The sequence below is a fragment of the Scyliorhinus torazame genome, chromosome 7 (genome assembly GCF_047496885.1).
Source record: "Scyliorhinus torazame isolate Kashiwa2021f chromosome 7, sScyTor2.1, whole genome shotgun sequence".
Classification (NCBI taxonomy): Eukaryota; Metazoa; Chordata; class Chondrichthyes; order Carcharhiniformes; family Scyliorhinidae; genus Scyliorhinus; species Scyliorhinus torazame.
Window position 1 is genome coordinate 259,682,415 of NC_092713.1, and position 26,052 is coordinate 259,708,466.

Below are 26,052 nucleotides of genomic sequence, written 5' to 3' on the forward strand. Positions count from 1 at the left end.
GCCGATCCTCTCAGCGCAAATTTCATTCGTTCCAGTTTTATGAACCCTGCCATGTCGTTTATCCAGGCCTCCACGCCGGGGGGTTTTGCTTCCTTCCACATAAGTAGGATCCTTCGCCGGGCTATCAGGGACGCAAAGGCCAGAATATTGGCCTCTTTCGCCTCCTGCACTCCCGGCTCTTCCGCTACCCCAAATATAGCTAACCCCAGCCTGGCTTGACCCGGACCTTCACCACCTTTGAAATCACCTTTGCCACTCCCCTCCAGTGCCGGACACGACCAGAACATGTGTGTGTGGTTCGCCGGGCTTCCCAAGCACCTCCCGCACCTGTCCTCCACTCCGAAGAACCTGCTCATTGCTCCCGTCATATGTGCTCTGTGTAGAACCTCAGGCTAAGCCTGGCACACGAGGAAGAGGAATTTACCCTACTTAGGGCATCAGCCCACAGCCCCTCCTCAATCTCCTCCCTCAGCTCTTCTTCCCATTTTCCCTTCAGCTCCTCTACCAGCGCCTCCCCCTCGTCTCTCATCTCCTGATATATTTCGGACACTATGCCCTCCACGACCCATACCCCCGAAATCACTCTATCCTGGATCCCCTGTGTCGGGAGCAGTGGAAATTCCCTCACCTGTTGCTTCGTAAACGCCCTCACTTGCATATATCTAAAGATATTCCCCAGGGGCAACTCATACTTTTCCTCCAGCGCTCCCAGGCTCGCAAACGTCCCGTCTATAAACAGATCCCTCAGTTTCCTAATTCCTGCTCGTTGCCAGCTCTGGAACCCTCCGTCCATCCTTCCTGGGACAAACCTGTGGTTATTCCTGATCGGGGACCACACCGAGGCACCCGTCATCCCGCTGTGTCGCCTCCACTGCCCCCAGATCCTTAAGGTTGCCACCACCACTGGGTTTGTGGTATACCTTTTCGGGGAGAGCGGCAGCGGCGCCGTCACCAGCGCCTTTAGGCTCGGTCCTTTACAGGACGCCATCTCCAGCCTCTTCCACGCCGCGCCCTCTCCCTCCCTCATCCACTTACAAACCATCGCCACATTGGCGGCCCAGTAGTAGTCTTCCAGGCTCGGCAACGTCAGTCCCCCTCTGTCCCTGCTACGCTGCAGGAACCCCCTCTTTACCCTCTGGGTCTTCCCTGCCCACATAAAGCTCATAATGCTCCTGTCTATTTTCTTGAAAAAGGCCTTTGTGATCAGAATGGGGAGACATTGAAACACGAAAAGAAACCTTGGGAGAACCATCATTTTTACCGCCTGCACTCTGCCCGCCAATGAGAGCGGCAGCATATCCCACCTCTTGAAATCCTCCTCCATCTGCTCCACCAGCCGCGTCAGATTAAGTCTGTGTAGAGTTCCCCAGCTCTTAGCTACCTGGATCCCCAAATATCGGAAGCTCCTTTCCACTCTCCTTAACGGCAGGGCGTCTATTCCTCTTCCCTGGTCCCCGGGGTGTATTACAAAAAGCTCGCTCTTCCCCATATTTAGCCAGTATCCCGAAAAATCTGCGAACTCCCTCAATATCTGCATGGCCTCTGTCATCCCCTCTACAGGGTCCGCAACATATAGCAGTAAGTCATCTGCGTAGAGTGACACTCAATGCTCCTCTCCCCCTCTAACCACCCCCCTCCATTTCTTCGAGTCTCTCAACGCTATGGCCAGTGGTTCAATTGCCAACACGAACAGTAATGGGGACAGGGGGCACCCCTGCCTTGTTCCCCTGTGTAGCCGAAAATACTCCGATCTTTGCCGGTTTGTGACTACACTTGCCACTGGGGCCCCATATAGGAGTCTGACCCATCTGACAAACCCCTCCCCGAACCCAAACCTCCTCAACACCTCCCATAAATACTCCCACTCTACCCTATCGAATGCCTTCTCCGCATCCATCGCCACCACTATCTCTGTCTCCCCCTCCACTGGGGGCATCATTATCACCCCCAGCAGCCGACGAACGTTGACATTCAGTTGTCTCCCCTTTACAAACCCTGTCTGGTCTTCATGCACCACCCCCGGGACGCAATCCTCTATCCTCGTCGCCAGCACTTTTGCCAGCAGTTTGGTGTCTACATTTAGGAGTGAGATAGGCCTATATGACCCGCATTGCAGCGGATCTTTATCCCGCTTCAGGATTAGTGATATCGTCACCTCCGACATTGTCGGGGGGTAGTATTCCCCCCTTCTCTGACCTCGTTAAAGGTTCTCGCCAGCAGCGGGGCCAACAGGTCCACATATTTCCTGTAGAATTCCACCGGGAACCCGTCTGGTCCCGGGGCCTTCCCTGCTTGCATGTTCCCCAGTCCTTTAGTCACCTCGTCCACCTCAATTGGCGGCCCCAGACCTGCCACCTCCTGCTCCTCCACCCTTGGGAACCTTAGTTGGTCCAGAAAATGTAGCATTCCCTCTTTTCCCACTGGGGTTGGGACTTATATATAGCCTCCCATAGAAGGTCTTAAACACCTCATTTACTTTCCCTGCTCTCTGCTCCGTAGTTCCCGTTTCATCCCTAACTCCCCCAATCTCTCTCGCTGCTATCCTCTTGCGAAGTTGGTGGGCCAGCAGCCGGCTCGCCTTTTCCCCAAACTCGTATCTCATCCCCTGTGCCTTCCTCCACTGTGCCTCTGCCTTTAATGTGGTCAGCAGGTCAAACTCCGTCTGAAGTCTTCGCCTTTATATAGTCCTTCGTCCGGGGCGTCCGCATATCTTTTATCCACCCTCAAAATCTCCCCCACTAATCTCTCCCTTTCTTTGCCCTCTTGTTTCTCCTTGTGGGCTCTAATGGAGATCAACTCTCCCCTAACCACCGCCTTCAGCGCTGTTTAAGGGGCATCTTGACAAATACATGAATAGGATGGGAATAGAGGGATACGGACCCCGTAAGTGTAGAAGATTTTAGTTTAGTCGGGCAGCATGGTCGGCGCAGGCTTGGAGGGCCGAAGGGCCTGTTCCTGGGCTGTACTTTTCTTTGTTCTTTGTTTGTTCTTCGTTCAATCTGCAGTATTTTTTAAGCTGGTGACACATCTGACCAGTCATACACTAAAAAGTGTGTTGCTTTGCTTGCAACACAGATGATGGGCACAAATGCTGCCTCTTGCTATTTGTAATGAAAACAACCTACTAACTTATCAAATTGCATTTGATTATCTGTCTGCACAAGTCAGGACAGTTTCGACATTTTGTATACAATTTTTGAGGCAGCATCAATCTTGTATATTTTTCTGATTGTCAACAAATCCATTAAGATGCAAATTAAACGATAAAACTGGTCAAACTAGGCATTCTTGTATCATCCTACATGTCAGCTTCACACTGCTGAGGTGTAACAGTAGAGACTTGTCCCCAACAAGTGCTAAATGGAACACGTGTTTCATAGTGCACTTGTGCTAGTTTGGGGACAAGAACCAACTATTTAAAGTTCACTGTTAAATCAAGTTTTTTCTACCCTATCAACAGAATTCTAGACCCAGTTTTCAAGTGTGAATTGCATGAGGTCTGGTAATGTATGCTGCTTACCTGTTTGTGAATTGTTGCTAACTTTCCGTTGGTTCAATTGCTCTGTTTTATTACCTTTGCTCTTGAGTCACCAGGTATCTTTATGATACCGCCACGAGGTTCAAGTCTGAGTAATGATCAATAACCCAATACACCGATTAGTAAGATTCAAATCAAAGCACATTTATGAGACACAGTAATCGCTACTCATGCACAAATTCTACGTCTAAGCTACTTCTACAACTAACAGGCCTATACTTAACTTCGGACTGGACCACCAGGTCAGGGGAACAAATGGCCTTTCGTTCGGGTTCTGAGTCACGGGATTCGAAGTTGGTACGGATTGATAGCCAGGAGCGCCTATCTCGTAGCGAGCGTTGAATTAAGACTTACTTCGATCGGCGGTCACTGCACCGGTCACGGTCAATGTTGGTTCGTGTTGCTGGGTGACCCGGGCAGGACGAAGAGGTGAAGAGAGTGATTTGAACTTGGGGCTTAACTCTTATAGTCCCCAGGGGCTTCCCGCCTTTCGGGGCGGACCCTGTACCTGGCCCCAAGTGATTGGACTTTGTCCCAATCGCTTGGTTTGATTTCTCCAATACTGGAGCGGTTCCCTGACCGATGGGCGATCTTGAGGTGCTCGTTCACCTCCTTTGTGTTGGCTCCTGCTGGCGCCGGGGAGTCTGGCTTTGCTTTGTGTGTCAAAATGTTACTTATTGTTCCCGGGGATTGCTCATCGGTATGCAGATGGCTGCTACATTGTTATGGTGATTGTCGCTGGTATCGATGTTGTCTGGCCTTTTGCAGAGTTTTAATACACAGCAAACCTGCACCTGCCGGTTTCTGTCTTGTTGGCTGACTTTCCCATCAACCTTTGCCATTTGCCATTTTAAATCGGGAGTTGGCCAATTTAGGTGGCTACAGAATATATGATTTATATTTTTCTCCTCTTCTAAGAAGAGAATTTAGCAGGGAGTTGGGCTCCAGTATACATTGACATATGCCCAAGTTTATTGCGGTATGAGACCTTCGCTGGGTTTTTTTTCCTCCACAGAATTTAGTAATTAATAAAAGGGCAATAGATTTGGCTGTTTTCAGCTCCATGTGTGATTTTTGATTGAATATTATGAGTAAAATGTTTGAGTTGTACGAATTGTAATCTTTGAAATCAATTAACACTTGGTCGAGCTGAATTGTGAATTCAAAACTAAATGCTAGTGAGGACTTCAGATTTGTGCATGGTGCCATCGTGATGAGGCAAATTGAGAAGCTGGAGGAACTTCAACCAAGTAGGCACATTGCTGTATGTTCAGGCCACTTCCACCCATTCAGATTTTTGGATAACAATTTGGCAGGTCACAAAGCTCGACCAACTCATGCAATGTTTCGTTCCCGGAGCTTGTAAAGCATCAGGTTCAATGAAGAGTGCAGGAGGACATTTCATGAGCAGCACCAGGCATAACTAACAATGAGGTGTCAACCGGGTACGGTTACAGCTCAGGACTAATTGACACTAAACAACGTAAGCAGCATGTGCTGGACAGAGCTAAGCAACAGATCAGCTCTAAGCTCTGTGTAGCCCTGCCACACCCAGTAGTTAATGGTGCTGGACAATTAAGCAACTCACTGGAGGACAAGGCTCAACAAATATCTCATCCTCAATAATGAGGGAGCCCAGCACCTCCATGCAAATGACGAGAGTGAAGCATTTGCTACAATCTTCAGACAGAAGTGCTGAGTGGATGATCCATCTCTGCCTCCTCTGTAGGTCCCCAGTATCACAGATGACAGTTTTCAGCCAATTTGATTCACTCCACACGATATCAAGAAATGGCTGAAGGCACTGGGTATTGAAAAGGCTAAGGGCTCTGACAATATTCCGGCAATAGCACTGAAGACTTGCGCTCCAGAAAGAATGTTTGAAAAACATTGGTCTAGATTAGAAGGGCAAGGGTAACAGATGCCTGGGAGCACCACCACTTGGAGGATGCCCTCCTAGCCCCACACCATCCTGACTTTGAATTGTATCGCTGTTCCTTCACTGTCACTGGGTCAAAACCCTAGAACTCCCTCCCTAACAGCACTGTAGGTGTACCTACACCACAAAGACTTCAGCGCTTCAAGAAGGCAGCTCATCGCCACCTTCTCGAAGGCAATTTGAGATGGACAATAAATACTGGCCTTCCACTGACACCGACGCTCATGATTTGAATTAAGAAGGTCTGAAGGCCATTTTTGCATACGCCCAAACAACTCTCTCAAAAGGATAGAAATGGCCAATACAGAAAGGGAAATCTGATCAACCAATGTTCCTGAAAACAGAAATGACAAATTCCAAATGATTGTCAATCTACATTAGCAAGAACTTTGTATCTCCTCAACGCGCTTGAACTTCAGAAATTTTAACCAAATTTCCCAGCCCTTGGAAGTATTTTCATAAGATATGTTTGTATTGTTCAATTTTTTAAATGTAAAAATAGGGACTGATTACATATTTAACTCAGAAATTTTGTTTGTGTTGCAGAATTTGAAACGAGTTGCTGAAGTGTGGATGGATGGATATGCTGAGTATCTTTATCAACGAAGACCAGAATACAGGCATATTTCTGCTGGAGATTTGGTTGCACAGAAAGAACTGAGGAAGTCCCTTAATTGCAAAAGTTTTAAGTGGTTCATGACAGAAGTGGCATGGGATTTGCCTCAATACTATCCACCAGTGGAACCTCCAGCTAGTGCCTGGGGAGAGGTGGGTCTCCTGGAATTTGCAAGGGCATATTATGGCAGAAGTTATAGTTAGCTGAGGGAGAAGACAAGATAGTACTAAGTATTATGGGCAGAATTCTCCATAGTCTGACGACAAAATCAGGATCGGTGATCGGGCGGAGAATAGCTTCCGACGCCGGATTTGGGGCAGACGCCCATTTGTGATGCTCCGCCCCTCCAAAGAATCGTCATCGGGCCACGCGCAGTCGCAAAGGAGTTGGCGCGTCATCAGCCTGCTCGCCTGCGATGCTCCGCCCCGATGGGCCCCTAGTTCAGCAGAGGGTTGGGAACCTGAATTGTAGCTCCAGTATACAGGAGGTTGAGAGTAGTGAGGTCATGAGTAAGGTTTCAAAGTTGCAGGAGTGTACCGGCAGGCAGGAAGGTGGTTTAAAGTGTGTCTTCTTCAATGCCAGGAGCATCCGGAATAAGGTGGGTGAACTTGCAGCATGGGTTGGTACCTGGGACTTCGATGTTGTGGCCATTTCGGAGACATGGATAGAGCAGGGACAGGAATGGTTGTTGCAGGTGCCGGGGTTTAGATATTTCAGTAAGCTCAAGGAAGGTGGTAAAAGAGGGGGAGGGGTGGCATTGTTAGTCAAGGACAGTATTACGGTGGCAGAAAGGACGTCTACTGAGGTAGTATGGACTGAGGTTAGAACCAGGAAAGGAGAGGTCACGCTGTTAGGGGTTTTCTATAGGTCTCCGAAAAGTTCCAGAGATGTAGACAAAAGGATTGCAAAGATGATTCTGGATAGGAGCGAAAGCAACAGGGTAGTTGTGATGGGGGACTTTAACTTTCCAAATATTGACTGGAAACGCTCTCGTTCGAGTACTTGAGATGGGTCCGTTTTTGTCCAATGTGTGCAGGAGGGTTTCCTGACACGAGAGGCGAGGCCATATTGGATTTGGTACTGGGTAATGAACCAGGACAGGTGTTAGATTTGAAGGTAGGTGAGCACTTTGGTGATAGTGACCACAATTCGATTACGTTTACTTTAGTGATGGAAAGGGATAGGTATATACCGCAGGGCAAGAGTTATATCTGGGGGAAAGGCAATTATGATGTGATGAGGCAAGACTTAGGATGCGTCGGATGGAGAGGAAAACTGCAGGGGATGGGCACAATGGAAATGTGGAGCTGGTTCAAGGAACAGCTACTGCGTGTCCTTGATAAGTATGTCGCTGTCAGGCAGGGTGGAAGTGGTCGAGCGAGGGAACCATGGTTTACTAAAGCAGTCAAAACACTTGTCAAGAGGAAGAAGGAGGCTTATGTAAAGATGAGACTTGACGGTTCAGTTAGGGTGCTCAAGAGTTACAAGTTAGCTAGGAAGGATCTATAGAGAGAGCTAAGAAGAGCCAGGAGGGGACATGAGAAGTCTTTGACAGATAGGATCAAGGGTAACTCTAAAGTTTTCTATAGATATGTCAGGAATAAAAGAATGACAAGGGTAAGAGTAGGGCCAGTCAAGGACAGTCGTGGGAAGTTGTGCGTGGAGTCCGAGGAGATAGGAGAGGTGCTAAATGAATATTTTTCGTCAGTATTTACACAGGAAAAAGACAATGTTGTCGAGGAGAATACTGAGATTCAGGCTACTAGACTAGAAGGGCTTGAGGTTCATAAGGAGGAGGTGTTAACAATTCTGGAAAGTGTGAAAATAGATAGGTCCCCTGGGCCGGATGGGATTTATCCCAGGATTCCCTGGGAAGTTAGGGAGGAGATTGCTGAGCCTTTGGCTTTGATCTTTAAGTCATCTTTGTCTACAGGAATAGTGCCAGAAGACTGGAGGATAGCAAATGTTGTCCCCTTGTTCAAGAAGGGGAGTAGAGACAACCCCGGTAACTATAGACCAGTGAGCCTTACTTCTGTTGTGAGCAAAGTCTTGGAAAGGTTTATAAGAGATAGGATGTACAATCATCTGGAAAGGAATAATTTGATTAGAGATAGTCAACACGGTTTTGTGAAGGGTAGGTCGTGCCTCACAAACCTTATTGAGGTCTTTGAGAAGGTGACCAAACAGGTGGATGAGGGTAAAGCAGTTGATGTATATATGGATTTCAGTAAAGCGTTTGATAAGGTTCCCCACGGTAGGCTACTGCAGAAAATACGGAGGCATGGGATTCAGGGTGATTTAGCAGTTTCGATCAGAAATTGGCTAGCTGGAAGAAGGCAAAGGGTGGGGATTGATGGGAAATGTTCAGACTGGAGTCCAGTTACTGGTGGTGTACCACAAGGATCTGTTTTGGGGTCACTGCTGTTTGTCATTTTTATAAATGAACTGGAGGAGGGCATAGAAGGATGGGTGAGTAAATTTGCAGATGACACTAAAGTCGGTGGAGTTGTGGACAGTGCGGAAGGATGTTACAAGTTACAGAGGGACATAGATAAGCTGCAGCGCTGGGCATGGAGGTGACAAATGGAGTTTAATGCAGAAAAATGTGAAGTGATTCATTTTGGAAGGAATAACAGGAAGACAGAGTACTGGGCTAATGGTAAGATTCTTGGTAGTGTGGATGAGCAGAGAGATCTCGGTGTCCATGTACATAGATCCCTGAAAGTTGCCACCCAGGTTGAGAGGGTTGTTAAGAAGGCGTACGGTGTGTTAGCTTTTATTGGTAGAGGAATTGAGTTTCGGAGCCATAAGGTCACGTTGCAGCTGTACAAAACTCTGGTGCGGCCGCATTTGGAGTATTGCGTGCAATTCTGGTCGCCGCATTATCGGAAGGATGTGGAAGCATTGGAAAGGGTGCAGAGGAGATTTACTAGAATGTTGCCTGGTATGGAGGGAAGATATTATGAGGGAAGGCTGAAGGACTAGAGGCTGTTTTCGTTAGAGAGAAGAAGGTTAAGAGGTGACTTAATTGAGGCATACAAGATGATCAGAGGATTAGATAGGGTGGACAGTGAGAGCCTTTTTCCTCGGATGGTGCTGTCTAGCACGAGGGGACATAACTTTAAATTGAGGGGAGATAGATATAGGACAGATGTCAGAGGTAGGTTCTTTACTCAGAGAGTAGTAAGGGTGTGGAATGCCCTGCCTGCAACAGTAGTGGACTCGCCAACACGGGCATTCAAATGGTCATTGGATAGACATATGGACGATAAAGGAATAGTGTAGATGGGCTTTAGAGTGGTTTCACAGGTCAGCGCAACATCGAGGGCCAAAGGGCCTGTTCTGCGCTATAATGATCTATGTTCTATGTTCCCTACGGTACCTGCCATGTGTGGTCACAGCAGTCGGGAACCTGGCGTGCCGGCTGTGGACATTGTCCAGCGCCGTCACACTCATCCGGGATCCGTGGGCTTCTACTGGGGCCGGGGGAGCGGCCAGGGCTGGGCTGTCGTGTCGGGGTGGGCGGGTTAGGGTTGCAGCACGGCCGGCGCCATGTTTTCCGGCGCGACCGGTGCAGCTCGTGAGCCCTCCGCTCGGGACCCGCCGATTCTCAGGCTATTTTCCGCACGATCCACGGGTGTTCCACACGGAGCTGGTGCTAGCCCCTCACCTGTGCCGGAATTGGTGAGGGGTTCGAGCCAATTTTCTCGTTGGGAATCACCGGCGGATTCTCCGTTGGCACCGGCACTTGGCCTCAGGAATGGAGAATTCCGCCCTCTGTGTTCCATGAAGCCACTATAAATAAACCTAGTATCCCAATAAGTATAAACCTTGTAAGTAAACCCTCAGCAGACAGTTCTATGGTGGAAACCTTTATCTCAGTGTTACAACTAGTTCCTGAAATGGTGAATAGGCCAACAGCAAACTTTATTAACAGATACTAATAAAAGATTGGTTTAATTGGAATGAACTAGTCCAGGTAATAGAAAGCCAGACCATATCAGGGAAAAATCATTGCAATGGTTAACTAAATAGTTACATCGGAATGCAGTGAAATGCATGAGGTAAATGTTAATACAGTTTTTATTTGTTTTCTTAAGGTAAAAAAATACAGAAACATTCTTGCTGATAGTTTGAAATATTCAAGTGGGACAGAAATAGGAATTTAAGTTATTGATAGATTTTCCATAATCCATGAAAGGAATTGTTGAGGCTAGATATCCTTTGTCCATATTTTTTTTCATTGCTGGTAGATAAAGGCAAATTATAATTGTAGAAAGGGGGTGGTTAAGCTACTTTCCTAAGAGATTTGAATCAGTTTAATGCACAATTGTCCCTAGATCGCCCTGTGCAAAGCTCACAAAGTTTAGAAAGTAGAAAAAGCCCATTCAAAAATGGAAAATCATTCTAAAAGTTGACTTATAATTCACATAAACAATTTTGTTTCCTAGATTCACAATGTTGGCATTGGTCTGTGTGTGGACAGTAAACATGGGGCTTCTGGCTCCCAGCTGAAGTTGGATGTTTGTATCAAAGATGGTGCAGATGCAGCCTGGTCTCATGAACAGGTCAGTGAGCTGGAACAGTGCTTTAATTTCAATTAACAAACAATCAGTTAAGAACCAGTTGGTTATGATATAATGTTGCTGATTCTCTCTGCCTCTCCTCTTCTGCTTTTGTCTCTCCCCTTCCTGCTGCTTTTCTTCCCTTTTACTCTGCTAATTTCTGCCTGTCCTCCACTGCTTCATTCTCTGTTGTGAATGCATAGGATGGTATAGTGTGTTCTATCAGCGGTTGGAGCCACTAGCAGCTGCAGTCTGCCTTTGGGATGGGATTTACGGGGAAAATTTGATTTTAGATATGCCTTGCTATACCTTCTCCCAACCACATGCTTCGACATATCCTCCATCCCATGTTAGAGTCGGAGAAAGTAATGGTACATAAAAAGTTCACTTGGGCTATCATGATTGTGCCGCCTATGAAACAAGCAACCCAGCCTAATCCCACTTATTAATATTTGATCCATTGCTCTTAAGGTTACAGCACTTAATAATAATAATCTTTATTGTCACAAGTAGGCTTACATTAACACTGCAATGAAGTTACTCTGAAAAGCCCCTAGTCGTCACGTTCTGGCGCCTGTTTGGATACACTGAGGAAGAATTCAGAATCTCCAAATTACCTAACAAGCACGTCTTTTGGGACTTGTGGGAGAAAACCGGAGCACCCGGAGGAAACCCACGCAGACACTGGGAGAACGTGCAGACTCCACACCGACAGTGACCCAAGCTGGGAATCGAACCTGGGACCCTGGAGCTGTGAAGCAACTGTGCTAACCACTGTGCTACCATGCCGCCCCTTGAGATGCGTATCCTGATGTCTTTTAAAATGAACTGAGGGTTTATGCCTCTAATATCCTTTCAGACAGTGAGTTCCAGACCCCTACTTCCCATGGGTGAAAAAGGTGTTGAACATCTCCCCATTAATCTTTCTCCCAATCATTTGAAATCTATGCCACCTAGTTCCGGATCTTCCTGCTAAAGTAAATAGGCCCTTCCCATCCACTCTATCCAGACCCCACACAATTTTGTACATCTCAATCAAATCTCCTTTCAGCCTCCTTTGTTCCAAGGAGAACAACCCTAGCCTATCCAATCTTTCCTCAGCTGCATTTTTCCAGTCCTGGAAACATCCTTTTAAATCTCCTCTGTACTCTCTCGAGTTCAGTTGCATCCTTCCTGTAATGAGGTCACCAGAGCGGCACATAGTATTCCAGTTGTGGCCTAACTAATGGTTTATACAGTTCCAGCATAACATCCCTACTCTTATAATCTATATTTTAGCTAATACTGAAATGATCCCATATCACTTCTTAACCACCTTTATTGACCTGTGCTGCTACTTTCAGGGTCTGTGGACATTCAATCCAACATCCCTCACTTCCTCTACACTCTCAGTATTCTCCCTTTAATTGTGTATTCCTTTGCCTTGTTTAACCTCTGCAAATGCATCACCACATATTTCTGTGGGTTGAATTCCATTTTTCGTTTTTCTGCCCACTTGACTAGTCCATTGATATCTTCCTGCAGTCTACAGCTGTCTGCCTCACTATACAGCCAATTTGTGTGTGATCTGCAAACTTCTTGACCAAGCCCCCTATATTTACATCCAAATCATTAACATATCTAGTACTGAATCCTGAAAAAAACAACTGGACACTGCCTTGCAGTCGCAAAAACTGTTTTCCATATTGTCTCATTCCTTTTCGTAGATATTTAGTAAGATTTTCAGGCACAGCAGTAGTAATTTGTTACATTACTGATTTTCATATCTGATTTTGAACTTCGCTCATCAGGTACTCACATTGGGTTGGCGAGAAGATATACGCCCTGGAGATCCGCTACACACGAGAAAATGTTGTTTTGATGCTGTTTCACAAAACAGTCCAGTCACATTATTTGATTGCCATGGAATGCGTGGAAACCAGCTTTGGAAATATAAAAAGGTGAATGATAATCAAAAGTTATAAAGGAATGATTTCCAACAGATGTAAATAACATCAATTAGAGGACAAATTCACAGATGGGGAAGTCTTTCTTAGTATCACTTAATTTTTGGAACTTGCTCCTCTCCAAATTGATGGACGATGTTAACTCTGAAATGCCTATTGATCAATCCAACATATTACTGTCAAATAAGTAAATTAAGTGTTGATAAATGAAAAGTTCGAATGAGAGGTTGACTTTCTGTAATTTCTTCAGTATTTACTTAAAATGGAAACATCTGAATATTTCAGATGATCTCGCATCTATCATAGTACACTTGTCACAGTGCAAAGTGTTACACTTGAAAGTATGTACCTGTTTAATTGATATTATTTTCAGAAATCACAACTAGAAGGATAGGATACATTTGAGGATTATCTAAAAGCACTGGTAATAGGGAACCAGTGGAAGTAGTATATTTGGATTTTCAGAAGGCAATTTCATAAGGTACCACACAAGAGGTTGTTGCACAAGATTAGTGTTCATGAGATTGGGGTAATATATTAGCATGGATCAAGGATTGGTTAGTGAACAGTAAGAAGAGGTGGAATAAATGGGGCATTTTTTGGATGACCGTGTGTAATAGTGGGGTACTACAAAGGTCGGTGTTCAGACCGTAACAAAACATAATCTATCTTTATGACTTGGAAGATAGATTACGTTTAGCTAACTACATGTAATATATCTTTGCTTGCTGGTGAAAAGAGGCTAGGTGGGAAAATAAGTCATGTTGAAGAAGCAAAGGGATATTGACCAGTTAAACGATTGAACAAGAAGGCAGCAGATAGAATATAATGTGTGAACTGTGATATCATCCACTTTCGTAGGAAGAAAGCAAAAGCAGGATTTTTTTTTTAAAAGGAGAGAGGCTAGTAAATATTGGTGTTCCGAGATATGTGGGAGTCCTTGTGCATTAGTCACAAAAAGTTAACATACAGGTACAGCAAGTAATTAGGAAGGCAAATGTATATTGCCTTTATTGCAAGGAGACTAAAGTAATGAGTAAGCAAAGTCTTGCTGCAATTGTATTGGACTTTGGTGTGACCACCCCTGGAGTTTTGATCTCCTTCTGTAAAGAAGAATATACATGTATTCAGAAGGTTATTCATGAAAGCCCTGCTTTCTCAACCTTGTCTTTTGCCTGAGGTGTGGTGATCCTAAGGTTAAATCACTACCAGTCAGCTCTCCCCCTCAAAGGAGAAAGCAGCCTATGGTCACAGAATACTACAGTGCAGAAGAGAGGCCTTTCAGCCCTTCGGGTCTGCACCGACGCATGAAAGACCCTGACCTGCCCACCTAATCCCACTTGCCAGCACTTGACCCAGGCCTTGAATGTTATGATGTACCAAGTACTCATCCAGGTACTTTTTAAAGAATGTGAAGCCTCCCGTCTCTACCATTCTCCCATACAGTGCATTCCAGACCGTCACCAATCTCTAGGTAAAAAAGGTTTCCCTCAAATCCCCCCTAAACCTCCCACCCCTCATTTTGAACTTGTGTCCCCTCATTATTGACCCTTCAACTAAGGGAAACAGCTGCTCCCTATCCACCCTGTCCATGCCCCTCATAATCTTGTTCACCTCAATCAGGTCACCTATCAGTCTTCTGCTCCAGAGAAAACAACCCAAGCCTATTCAACCTCTCTTTATAATTTAAATGTTCCATCCCAGGCAATATTCTGGTGAATCTTCTCTGCACCGCTCCAGCGCAATAACATCCTTCCTATAATGTGGCGACCAGAATTGCACACAGTACTCCAGCTGTGGTTGGGTCATCTGGAATTATGGTGATCATCTGGGATTAAGGCGACTTTACATTTTTGCCTTAATGAAGGTTCACTAGGTTGATTCCTTGGATAGGAGAGATTTAAGTAGAATGGCCATATATGCTTTGGTTTAGAAGAATGAGAGATGATCACATTGAAATGTATAAATTCTTAAATGGTTTGACAAGGTAGATGCCATGGGGCTGCTTTCCCTGGATGGAGAGTTTAGAACTCGGGGTTACTGTTTAAAGGTAAGTTTTTAGCCGTTTAAGACTGAGATCAGGAAAAACAATTTGCTCCGGCTTGTATCTCTTTGGAATTCTCTGTCAAGTGGCTGTGGATGCTCAGTTAGAGTACATTCAGGAGATTGATAGATTATTTTTAAGGGTTTTGAGTAGTACTAAGATAGAACGGGAAGGTGAAATTGATGTAGAAATTCATCCTTAGTCTTACTGAACAGCAGAGCAAGCTTCAACAAGTTGTAGGGTCTATTCCTGCTCCTACTTTTAGGTCCCTAAAATGTAATAAGTGGGAATGCAAATTACTAATCAAGAATCAACAGTCAGCAAGCCGCTACCAACGTGTTAACCTGGAAGAGAAGAGGAGCCATGAATTGCTTTAAAAAATATGCAGGAGTCAAATAAAATAATCTATGATGGCAAACGTCCTATTTAATATTGTTTATTGCTTTAATCTTCGAGGCCTTAACATCTTTGGTTTAAGACGTGCTGCTTGCTACTGGCTTTCATTTGACTGTGTCCAAGATGGAAATTAACTCCTCCACCAGCCCTGGCCGATCGAGCCTGCATCAATACTCTATAGTGCCTTTGTCAGAGTAGTTTTGGCAACAGATAAAAGGTAGGGTGGAAGCTCCGTATGCGTTCTAGCAAGATGCCTGTACTCTCTCAGCTAGGTGTTGAAGTTGAGGAGGTTGATAGAGTCAGGATTGTGACATGGATATCTTTCACCAACACTTATCAGCGAATATGGAAGGAGGCCAGCTGGTCTGTGTGTTCGTGTCAGCTTTCTTAGAAAAGCAACTCAGCTAGTCTCGTCCTCGTAGATCTACAATTTTAAAAAATTCGGGCAGTTATTCAATTCCCTTTTGAAAGCTACGTTGATCCTATCGCAACCACAGACCCTAACCAGTCACTCTGTTTTTTTCAAAAAAAACATTTCTCATGTTTCCTTTGGGGTTTTTTGTCAATCGTCTTAACTTGATGTTCTCTGTTTTTGACCCTTCCACCCACCAATGGGAGCATTTCTTTCTGCTTTGTCATGACTCTAGTAGAGGGTAGATATTCAGGGGGCAGAACACATGTTTTGTCAATACTCACCAATAAACACTTTTGCACCACCAGTCCGATCTGCCTCTAACCTCCGTTTCATGGGTGTGAAGGATGGGCTGGGTGTTGTGTGCTGGGTGGGGGGTCAGGGTGCCCATGGCACATGAATAACCCACATGATTACACCCTCAGTGGCAGGGCATTTGGGCAGAAGTGAAGTGGCACACTGGCACAGTGGTTAGCTCTGCTGCCTCACGGCGCCGAGGACCCGAATTCGATGTCTGTCCCGGGTCACTGTCTGTGTGGAGTTTGCACATTCTCCCTTTGTCTGTGTGGATCTCACCCCCACAACCCAAAGATGTGCAGGGTAGGTGAATTGACCATGCTAAATTGCCCCTTAATTGGAAAAAAGGGGGCAGCAGTGTGAGCCTGCCTTGTATTACAGCATCTCCAATGAGTGAGCACTAATCGGTAACCATCTCCCGCATATCTGGGCCTGTGAGAGAGCATCTTCAGCACTCATACGGACAGTTCTATGTTCTCGTAAAGACAGGAATCAGACTCCGCAATGAGGAGCAGCGGAGCTCATCTCACAGCGAGTCATCATCATACGCCTCCGTCCTGTGGTCAAGACCCAATGATACTGCCAACCCTTGCCCAAAACCTTGTGATGATGCTAGTATGACCCTTGGAGTGGGCAGTGGGAGCTGTGATAATGGGAAGGAGTGGAAGGCTAGGGGAGGGGAAGGTGGAGTGGAGAACTAAAGAAGGGTGGAAGGACTAAGGGAGAGGGAAAGGTTGAGAGGCTCAGCAGAAGGTGGATTCTGTGTGATGGGGGGGGGGGGGGGGGGGGGGGGGGGGTTGAAGAAGGGAAGAGGGGAAAAGAGGTGGGATAGGGCGGCGGAGCTGGCACTGGCCAGGCCTCCTAGTTTGTATTTGGAAGATAATGAGGTTGCCCAGTGTGCTCAAGATACTCTGGGGTCTATATTGGAGCACCTTACCAAAGTGGTCCAGGCCTCGGAAGGGCATCTTGAGTACACTGATGCACTGTTCGACGATGCTCCTGGTTGCTGTGTGGATATTGTTATATCGGTTGTCTGCCTCAATCTGGGGCCTTCACACAGGCGCCATCAGCCATGGACTGAGCGGGTAACCCGTGTCACCCAGTATCCAAGGGAGCAAGTCAAAGATGCCGGGAACCAATGAGTGTGCCAGGATGTATGCGGGTGCACGCTGCCTGGAAATCTGGCGCAAACATGCATGATGTGCAGCTGGTGGTCACACACCAACTGCATATTCAAGGAGTGGAAGCCCTTCCTATTGATGAAGAGCACCTCATGTCGAACCAGTGCTCAGAGGGTGACATGCGTGCCATTGATCATCCCCTGGACCTGGGGCATGCCAGCGATGGTGGAAAACTCGACTGCCTGGGCATCCTGTTGGACCTGATCCAGGTTGAAGGTGTAGTCTGATTCCTGAGTGCATAGGGCATCCGTGACTGTGCGGATGCACCTGTGTGCAGATGTTTGTGCGATCCCACACAGGTCCCTGGAATGAGCCAGAGGCATAAAGGCTGTGGGCAACCGCCACCTTAATGGCTATTGGGAGCGGGTGTCCTCCTCCATACTCCCGCGGTGCGAGGTGGGTCACCATCTGTCACAGGTGGTGCACGATTTCCCTGGTGAGCCAGAGTTGGCGGTGGGACACGTGGTCTGGCAGCTCCTCAGAAAAACAGGCACCATCAGTATACACGGGGCCTGATGCAATTTACACCTTCTCCTCGGCCTGGTGGATGGCTGGCACTTAAGCTGCACTGGCTGGTGCTGCTTTTCTGGGGCAGGTCCTCTTGTGCAGGGTCCTCCCTGGGTTGGCCCTGGCATTCTCACCTCCATGCATCCGCAAAGGCTGCAACAGCTAAAGTCCGAAATCCATTTCTCTGTGGGGTGAGGGGGTAGAGAGACCGGGAATGTCAGCAAGATGAGAATTCCCTTTGATCATCTAATGCCACCAGGTTACATGGTCACCTTGAGTTCCTGAGTGGTACTGCTGCACCACCCTCAACAGATCTCCTGGCCCCTTCGAGATGATGTAGTCCACACCTGACCCACTGGCACCTGGCCGATGATGTGCGGAGCCTCTATCCTCACCCCCCCTTTTTGCCAACTGGAGTGCCGGTGTCTGCCACAACCAATGTTAGCAATAGGCTCTGTGCCCCTTGACCTTTTTCTCTGTGTGGTCTACTGAGGGTCTCCTCACTGGGTGAACCGTGTACTATCCTGCTGGGAGAGTGGCAACTGGTCGTGTGGTGGAGACATTCATACTGTGCAGCCATTCATCTCCATGCTAAGGGCCTGGTGTGCAGATGGGGGTGAGCGAGGAATGTGTGCGTTTGCTGGGGCCTTATCTGCAGTGATACGAGGAGCCTGGGTTTTATACACAGGTTGTGACAGGGAACTAGTTAGGATTCCTGGCTGGGGCAGGATGGATGGGTTCGGGGGCACGGTGGACAGGCAGGGCTTGGAGACATGGCGTGATCCTCAGGTGTGGGCTAGCTGATAGTATCACTGATGAGGCTTTTACTCTTGAGAGGGGCTGTGTGCTCGGGAAGGGTTCCAGCGGCCATAGTGCATGTGTCCTTCATTTGGGGTGAGACCTACTAACCCTCTGCTGTGCTTCTGAGGAGTGTCAATACCTGGTGCACCAGCCACTGAACATGGGCAAGCCCATCCCCTGATGATACTGCTGGGCTATGAGGGTTTCTAGAGGGTGGCTTTCCATATGACCAGGCACCCTCAGATCATTTGTAGGATACTGTAAGCAGTCAGCAGTCTCAACAGCCAGGAGCCTGTAAGTTGCAGCTAGGGGGTGGGTTTAAATGAATTTATGCGGGTCTCATCCAAAGCAACCAGTGCCCGAGGCGGACACTCGAGTCCAGGTACTTGCCACCAAGTCATTCTCAGCTACTCTGAGATCCAGGCATACACTCGCCAGCAAACTCAAAAAGTTTAAAAGTTTGCTTACCTCCTTGTTTCCCCTCAACGCCCATGCAGTCTGGGGCCCGCTTGTAAATACTGGCTCCAAATCACGCCTGCGTGATTCCTGGCTGAGAGGGCTGGAGCTTCATGGAGGGATTGGAGATTCGGGCTTACAGCCCATTGATCATATTTAAATGCATGCAAATCGCAGTTTTGCATGTTGCTGCCAGCGCGGTGCATATTGCTCGCTGCGGCCACTGCCGGCGGATCAGAGCATCGGAACTGCTTTGGTGCCTGGTGCCGATCCTGTTTTTCGGCCACGCTCCATTCTTTGCCCTATTAGGAAACCCGCTACCGGCGGATGTTCAGTCTGATGTGTTACATTGTGCCTGTTTCTATTTTGTGCAAAGGGAATCAGCTGGGTCACACACCAAAAGAAAGTGTTTGGAGACTGCTGGAATGGTTAACCTATTTAAAGAGTAATGTGAAGTATATTTCTATACATCAGTTGTACATTTCACACTTGTTCTGGGAAGCCATTGTGAACAGGACTGTAACTCACACCCTATAAGTCAAATATTTGAGATTAATTCGTGGCTGGAATTTCACTAGGCTGTTAACCAGTCACTGAGTACCCACATTAAACAAAGATTGACATTTATATAAGACCATAAGGCCCTAAGACGTAGGAGAGGAAGTAGGCCATTTGGTCCATCCATTCAATGTGATTATGACTGATCTGATATGATAATCCTCAACTTCACTTTCCCACCTTATCCCCATAACCCTTGACTCCCTTACTGTTTAAAAATTTGTCTAGTCATTGTTCCTAGATGCTGATTTGAAACTATTAGTCACAAAGTAATACCACATTAGTGAAGTACCTACACCATACAACTGGTGTAGATAGCTTTGTAGTTTACAATCTGGCAGGTGCCCAATAGATCTGCTTGATAATTCACCCATGCTGTTTCCCAATCCTGCTACTGAGAACTTGCCACGTCAAGAATTTTACATGCAAACCCACAACTTGCCACTAAGTGGTGCAATTCACTTTGATGATGGAACTAACTATATAATTTTGGGTTTACAAATAGACCACCAACCCTTAATATTATTCCTCAGTTTTCAGTAATTAATAGTTTGTGTTCTTCCTGTATAAAATCATAAGATATCTAAACTGCTGTATTTAAGAGTTTATCTTATATGGCATCAGAGAGATATTTGCATCTTTTCTATTAGTAATCCTGATCAGTGCTGGGTTGTGACTGTTCAAAGTAATTCCACATGGCCCATTAATTTAGCACAGAGAACGTTTAGCTTGCTTTATGTTAACTTTTAGATTACTAGCAAGTCGAGAGAAATTGCAGGTATCTCCCAGGCAAGTCAATTTTCCAAAATCAAATTCCCACTCACACAGAAGCAAATAATGTTACTATTGTTTCAGATGTCAAGAATAGTTTTATTACAGTAATATAACTTTAAATTTAGAAAGTACGCAACTGTAAAACTATACATCGCTTTAAAAGTGTACAACTGTAAAACTACACGCCGCTTTCAACTGAAAACAAAGTTCGCTTCAAGTATAAGGTCACCTGATCAAGGTTAAGATTGTATTAATCGGGGCAGCATGGTGGCCCAGTGGGTTAGCCCTGTCTGACACCTCACGACGCCGAGGTCCCAGGTTCGATCCCGGCTCTGGGTCACTGTCCGTGTGGAGTTTGCACATTCTCTCCGTGTTTGCGTGGGTCTCGCCCCCACAACCCAAAGATGTGCAGGGTGGTGGTGGCGGCTATGCTAAATTGCCCCTTAATTGAAAAAAATGAATTGGGTACTCTAAATTAAAAAAAAAAAAGATTATATTAATCAAGTTTTTTGTTCAATTTTGGTTCATTTTTAAAAATTAAGTTGAATGCATTCATATTATCCTTCTTGAGAAAGCAATATCAACAGTTCAAATAAATTCCCATAGAGACTATGGCTGCCAAGGCAATGCAGAAGGTAACCAACCCTTCCTACATTCTTACAATCTCTGGTTGACAGTGACAAAAATGCCTTCTGCAGAAATTCTCACCGAATCACCATTAAGAATTGAATATAATTACTGTCTACTTAGCTGAAGGTCCAATGGCTAACATTGTTGATTCTGGCTGGTTGCACTGTCGTAAAGATGGCAGGTAGAGTTTTTGCTAGATCACGCTGTTTCTTTCAGTAAAATTGATCCGAGCGTGGATTTTTAAGTGGCAGCTACATTCAGTGTAAATCGAGTTTCCGTAATCAATAGATTACTACCCCCCCCCCCCCCCCCAACAAGGTAAAGTAATCACCATTGGAAATTTCCACTAATTGTACCTGCTTGCTGGGTACAAGCAGGCTCTAAAAATTCGTACGAAACCAAAATACCATAGATGCTATAAATCAGAAATAAAAACAAATATTGCTGGAAATAATGAACAGTTCAGACAGCATCTATGGAGAGAGAAAAAAAGTTAATGTTTCTGGCTAACAACTTTCATCAGAACCTTAATTTTTGGTGCAAGGATTCCATTAAACATGTTTTGGAAGTGATTGAATTACATTTTCTTGAAAATTTACAAAAGTTGAATGTTGTACTCCTACAGAATTAGCAATGATTTTTGTTAAAAGCCTTTTTAAGTAATTTTGATGGAGAATTTACTCTGGAATAAAAATGCTTATTTTTTGTAATTAAACCCATTTTCAGATGTATTAATCGAACTGAACCAAGAATATATTTTTTTAAACAAAAAACTTTGTGAAATGCTGCGGATTTGCACTGGTTCATGCAGATTTTACATTCTGCGAAATGAGTTTTGAGTGGCTAATTGATTTAACAGGCGAGTTAGGGTTAGATTATCGTGCAAGATTAAAGCGCATGGGATTGGGGGATGTGTATTGAGATGGATAGAAAACTGATTGGCAGAAAGGAAACAAAGAGTAGGAATTAACGGGTCCTTTTCAAATTGGCAGGCAGTAACTAGTGGGCCATAGGGATCGGTGCTGGGACCCCAGCTATTCACAATCTTTATTAATGATTTGGACGAGTGAACTGTGACGAGGATGCAGAGATCTTTCAGCAAGATCTGGACAGGTTGGTGAGTGGGCAAATCAATGGCAGATGCAGTAATTTGGATAAATGTGAGGTTATTCACATTGGAAGCAAAAACAAGAAGGCAGATTACTGCCTGAATGGCTGTAAATTGGGAGAGGGGAGTGTGCAGTGGGACCTGGGTGCCCTTGTGCACCAGTCGCTGAAGGTAAGCATGCAGGTGCAGCAGGCGGTAAAGAAGGCAAAAGGTATGTTGACTTTCATTGCGAGAGGTTTCGAGTACAGGAGCAGGGATATTTGTACAATTATACAGGCCCTTGGTGAGGCCATGCCTAGAATATTGTGTGCAGTTGTGGTTTCCTTTTCTAAGGAAGGATGTCCTTACACTCGAGGGTGTGCAGCGAAGGTTTACCAGGCTGATTTCGGGGATGGCGTGACTGACGTATGATGACAAATTGACTCGGTTAGGATTGTTTTCGCTGGAGTTAAGACGAATGAGGGGGTATCGCAGAGAGACTTATAAAATTCTAACAGGACTAGATAGGGTGGATGCAGGGAGGATGTTCCCGATGGTGGGTATGTCCAGAACCAGGGGTCACAATCTGAGGATTCGTGGTCGTCCATTTAGGACAGAGGTGAGGAGACATTTCTTCACCCAAAGAGTGGTGAGCCTGTGGAATTCATTACCACACAGGAACTAGTTGAGGCTAAGGCATTGAATATATTTGGCTAGATATGGCATTTGAAGCAAATGGGATCTAGGGTTATGGGGAGAAAGCAGGATTAGGCTATTGAGTTGGACGATCAGCCATAATCGTGACTAATGGCGGAGCAGGATCGAAGGACCGAATGGCCTCCAGCTCCTATCTTCTATGTGTCAAAATGGGTGCCATTTGCACCCAGAGCAGACATTCTTTCTTAACTGATGACCTATTGAGTATTTCCAACATTTCAAAGCATGTTTGTTCTGTTTTGATCTCCTTCAATATTTTCTCCTCTCCAGGAGATGCAGTATAGTGAGCTTCAGAATCATCATACTTGCACTTAGCCCTGTCTTTGACCAATATCAAAACATGTTTGCATTCCAGTAGGGACTACTGAGTAACTATCAGGAATTGGAACTCTAGGCTGGTAATTTTATTCTCCTTTCACAGGCTGTGGAAACGTTATTTCTATTAAACTAAACAGGTTAAGCATGTTAGCAAGAGGATATGTACATATAACAGATGTTATCATACTGATATCAAAATAATTTACTCAATTTTTTTTAAATTCTGTCTTCCAGGACAAGACTCTGTACCATCCAGCCAGTAATAGCTGTATGGACTGCAGTGCAACAGATAAAAACATTTTTATGAATATCTGTAACCCCTCATCTCCCACACAACAGTGGATCTTTGAAAATATAAATGCAACAGTCTTGGAAAAAATTAACATGAAAAACCTGTAGTGACTTGTATTTAAAACACTGAGATGTAATCATTCATTTTTACTGAGGGTGGTTTGTATGGGATGTTTTTATAGCTAAATCCAGGTTTTTTTTTATAATTATGGTATTTTGAAAGGTTTAATCTCAGGAATGAATCAGGTATAGGCAGGTGTTTGTTAATGATGACATCATGCACTCTTGAAGTGTACAAATGCTTGTGTGCTGAAATAATAAACTTCTAGTTTCTAGTGCCTTGGCAGGTGAAAAGCAGAGAGTATATGTATCACTATGGTTCATACCTCACCCGGGCTAATAGCCAACTCACTCTTTGGCCAATTTATTTTCTAATTTGGTTAAAGAAAAGGGAAGGATTTGCATTTGTGCTTTTCACGATCACTGAAAGTCTCAAAGGCGTTTTACAGCCCACAAAGTACTTTTGAAAAGTAGTCACTGTTATAATGTAGGAAACTTATAATCTCGCTAAATTGCTGCAAGTGATCATTTAAATTAGCTGATACGATAGCACTTTAAAGAAACCTGTGCGGTGAAAACTAACAATTAAGATTGACTGCAATATTTTCCAAACTGGATTAAGGATCCATGCTGTATAAAGCTCTTTTTTTCTACAGTGGAGTTTGCCGTGGTTTCAAAATTCCTTGTTTGATAAAGAAAGGAATTACTATAGTTTATTCACTATTTAATTACCCTGATTACCAGAGTTACCTTCAGAAGAACCCCATTGAAATAAAATGGGATAATATAAAATGTGCTATGGTGCCTCCATGACTGTATACGTTTTTGTTTTTAACAAAGCAAGAAGCTACATTTATATGTTTCTCATGTCGACACCAACATTGCATTTTACTCTGGATTCAGGGTTTTACTTGCCCCTATTATTTTGCACTTTAAGATGACAATTTCTGCATGCTACCAACCTTGGATAGTGGTTTTTAGAAATTACCTTATTTAAGAACATGTAAGGACCTGTATTCAAATAACTTTATGCAATGTCACAAAATTTGAATGCACACAGCAATTTTGCATAAGAATCTTGTTTGAACTTGGAATCTATGAGCAACGGTTGAGCACAATTTTTCTTTTAAAGGAAACAAAATGATCAGCAGTGGGGAATATTTAAGCTTTTACTCATTATTTATGTCTATGCACAATTCAACTGCCATACCAGCTCATCTGGAGAATAGAGTTATAGGAATTGCATAGTTTATGAACTATGTTTTCCATAGTGCATGATTTTAGAGAGAATAATTTCTGTGAAATGCTCAGACTCAATTATGACTGAATTCAAAGCTCCTTATAGAACTTTTATGGGATTATACAATGAAAATAGAAGGATGCATTACATCTTGCATAAAAGAGCAATCCACATCCTCACCACTCATAAGTAAAATTGTTTCTCCTGAATTCTTTATTGAATTTATGAATGAGTGTCTTATATTTATGGTCCCTAGTATTTATGATCCCTAGTTTTAGACTCTTATCACAAGCAGAACTCATTTTATTTTCAAAAATAGTAGACGGAGGGGTGCTATGAGTTAAATATTAAATGATTTGTTCTCCAGTGTTGGCTTTTAGACATTTTACCCGTTTCTTCAGACCATTTATATAAGCATTCAATGAGGACGTGCTTTCAGTCCAATTCTAATCATGGGTTAGAATGCCTTTTGAGAAATCAAAATAATATCACATGTATCAAATATGTATGTAAAATGCCTGCTCTTAAGTACAAAGATAAGTTGGCCTCACAACTATGTAACATTACAAAGGAAATGTGACAGTTGAGAATGTGCATTTGAAATGGCCTTTTGGTAAGAGCAGCATAATTACTTGGGATGGTCTAAGTATCAACTACACAATATATTCTGACACAAATTTAAAATCATTGTTAGAACTACAAGTGCTTTACCTGTTCAAATGTACAGTTCTGAAAATTGAATGTCCCCTGGCTCTCAAACCGCTTGTAAAAATACTCTCTGGTATTTTCCGTCAACTACTTTTTTTAGCTACTTGAATCGTTTCATTGTAAACATGTGAGGAAGTTGACAAATTGTATTATTAAATGGTTCCTCAGTTTGACCATTTGTTATTCTTTGAAAATGTTTTATAAAGTTACTCCTGTTTTGAAACATTAGGTTGTTGGTAATGGTTATGAACATGTTGGGAACTGCGTAATTTTGGAGGCTGGAATAATTTGATAAATCCCTCCAATTTGGCTCAGCAAAGGAAACACCCTGCATACCTATCGGATGGTGGCTACTGTCCCTTGAGTGTTCTTAAGATTTTGCATTACCTATGTACCGAGATACTAAGTTCAGCACTGTTATTCAGGCAGTGAAGAACTCGGCACATCCTTCTTATTCCTATCAAAACTCATTTTTGCATTTCTTCTATGTAATCGACATCAATTTCATTTCAAAATCTCAGACAGAATAGGAAAGGAGAAAGTAACCAAATACCCATTTCGAGGAGGTGGGGGTGGGGAGAGTCGGGAGAAGTATCAGCAATAAAAGCTATCTATAGCTTAAATCCAGACCAAGTCTCCTTGTTTAAGGTGGTTATTTGAAAGTGCCCATGAACCATTCTGCCACATAGATGGCCTCAGAATTTAGGTCTTAAATTCTATTTTCTTCACTATTCTGAAACCTTGATGTTTGTGCAGGAAACAATTGTTAGAACAGGCATTACTACTTTGAGTACATTGAAAACAAGTAGTTGTCCTGGCTACTTCCTCCTTTTGCATTTAATTATACCCCCCTGGATTATGTTGAAATTTGTTGCTGGCAAGGTGCCCACTGCCATGAAATACCAGCCATGTAAATTGAGAGGGTCAAGAAACCAAATACCATCGAAGAGGTAATCCAACCTTTTAGTTTG

General features: G+C 44.5%; 1 protein-coding gene across 1 annotated transcript in view; it reads left to right on the top strand.

The window, feature by feature from the left end:
* LOC140426991 (polypeptide N-acetylgalactosaminyltransferase 10-like) overlaps positions 1–25,254 on the top strand; it is a 167,483-nt gene extending 142,229 nt beyond the window's left edge. Inside the window, exons 9-12 of the mRNA XM_072512346.1 lie at positions 6,024–6,245; positions 10,545–10,661; positions 12,449–12,598; positions 23,017–25,254. Of these exons, the coding sequence (XP_072368447.1) occupies positions 6,024–6,245; positions 10,545–10,661; positions 12,449–12,598; positions 23,017–23,181 (654 nt within the window). The 3' untranslated portion in view covers positions 23,182–25,254. The remainder of the gene's footprint in view (positions 1–6,023; positions 6,246–10,544; positions 10,662–12,448; positions 12,599–23,016) is intronic.
* The last annotated feature ends 798 nt before the right edge of the window (positions 25,255–26,052 follow it).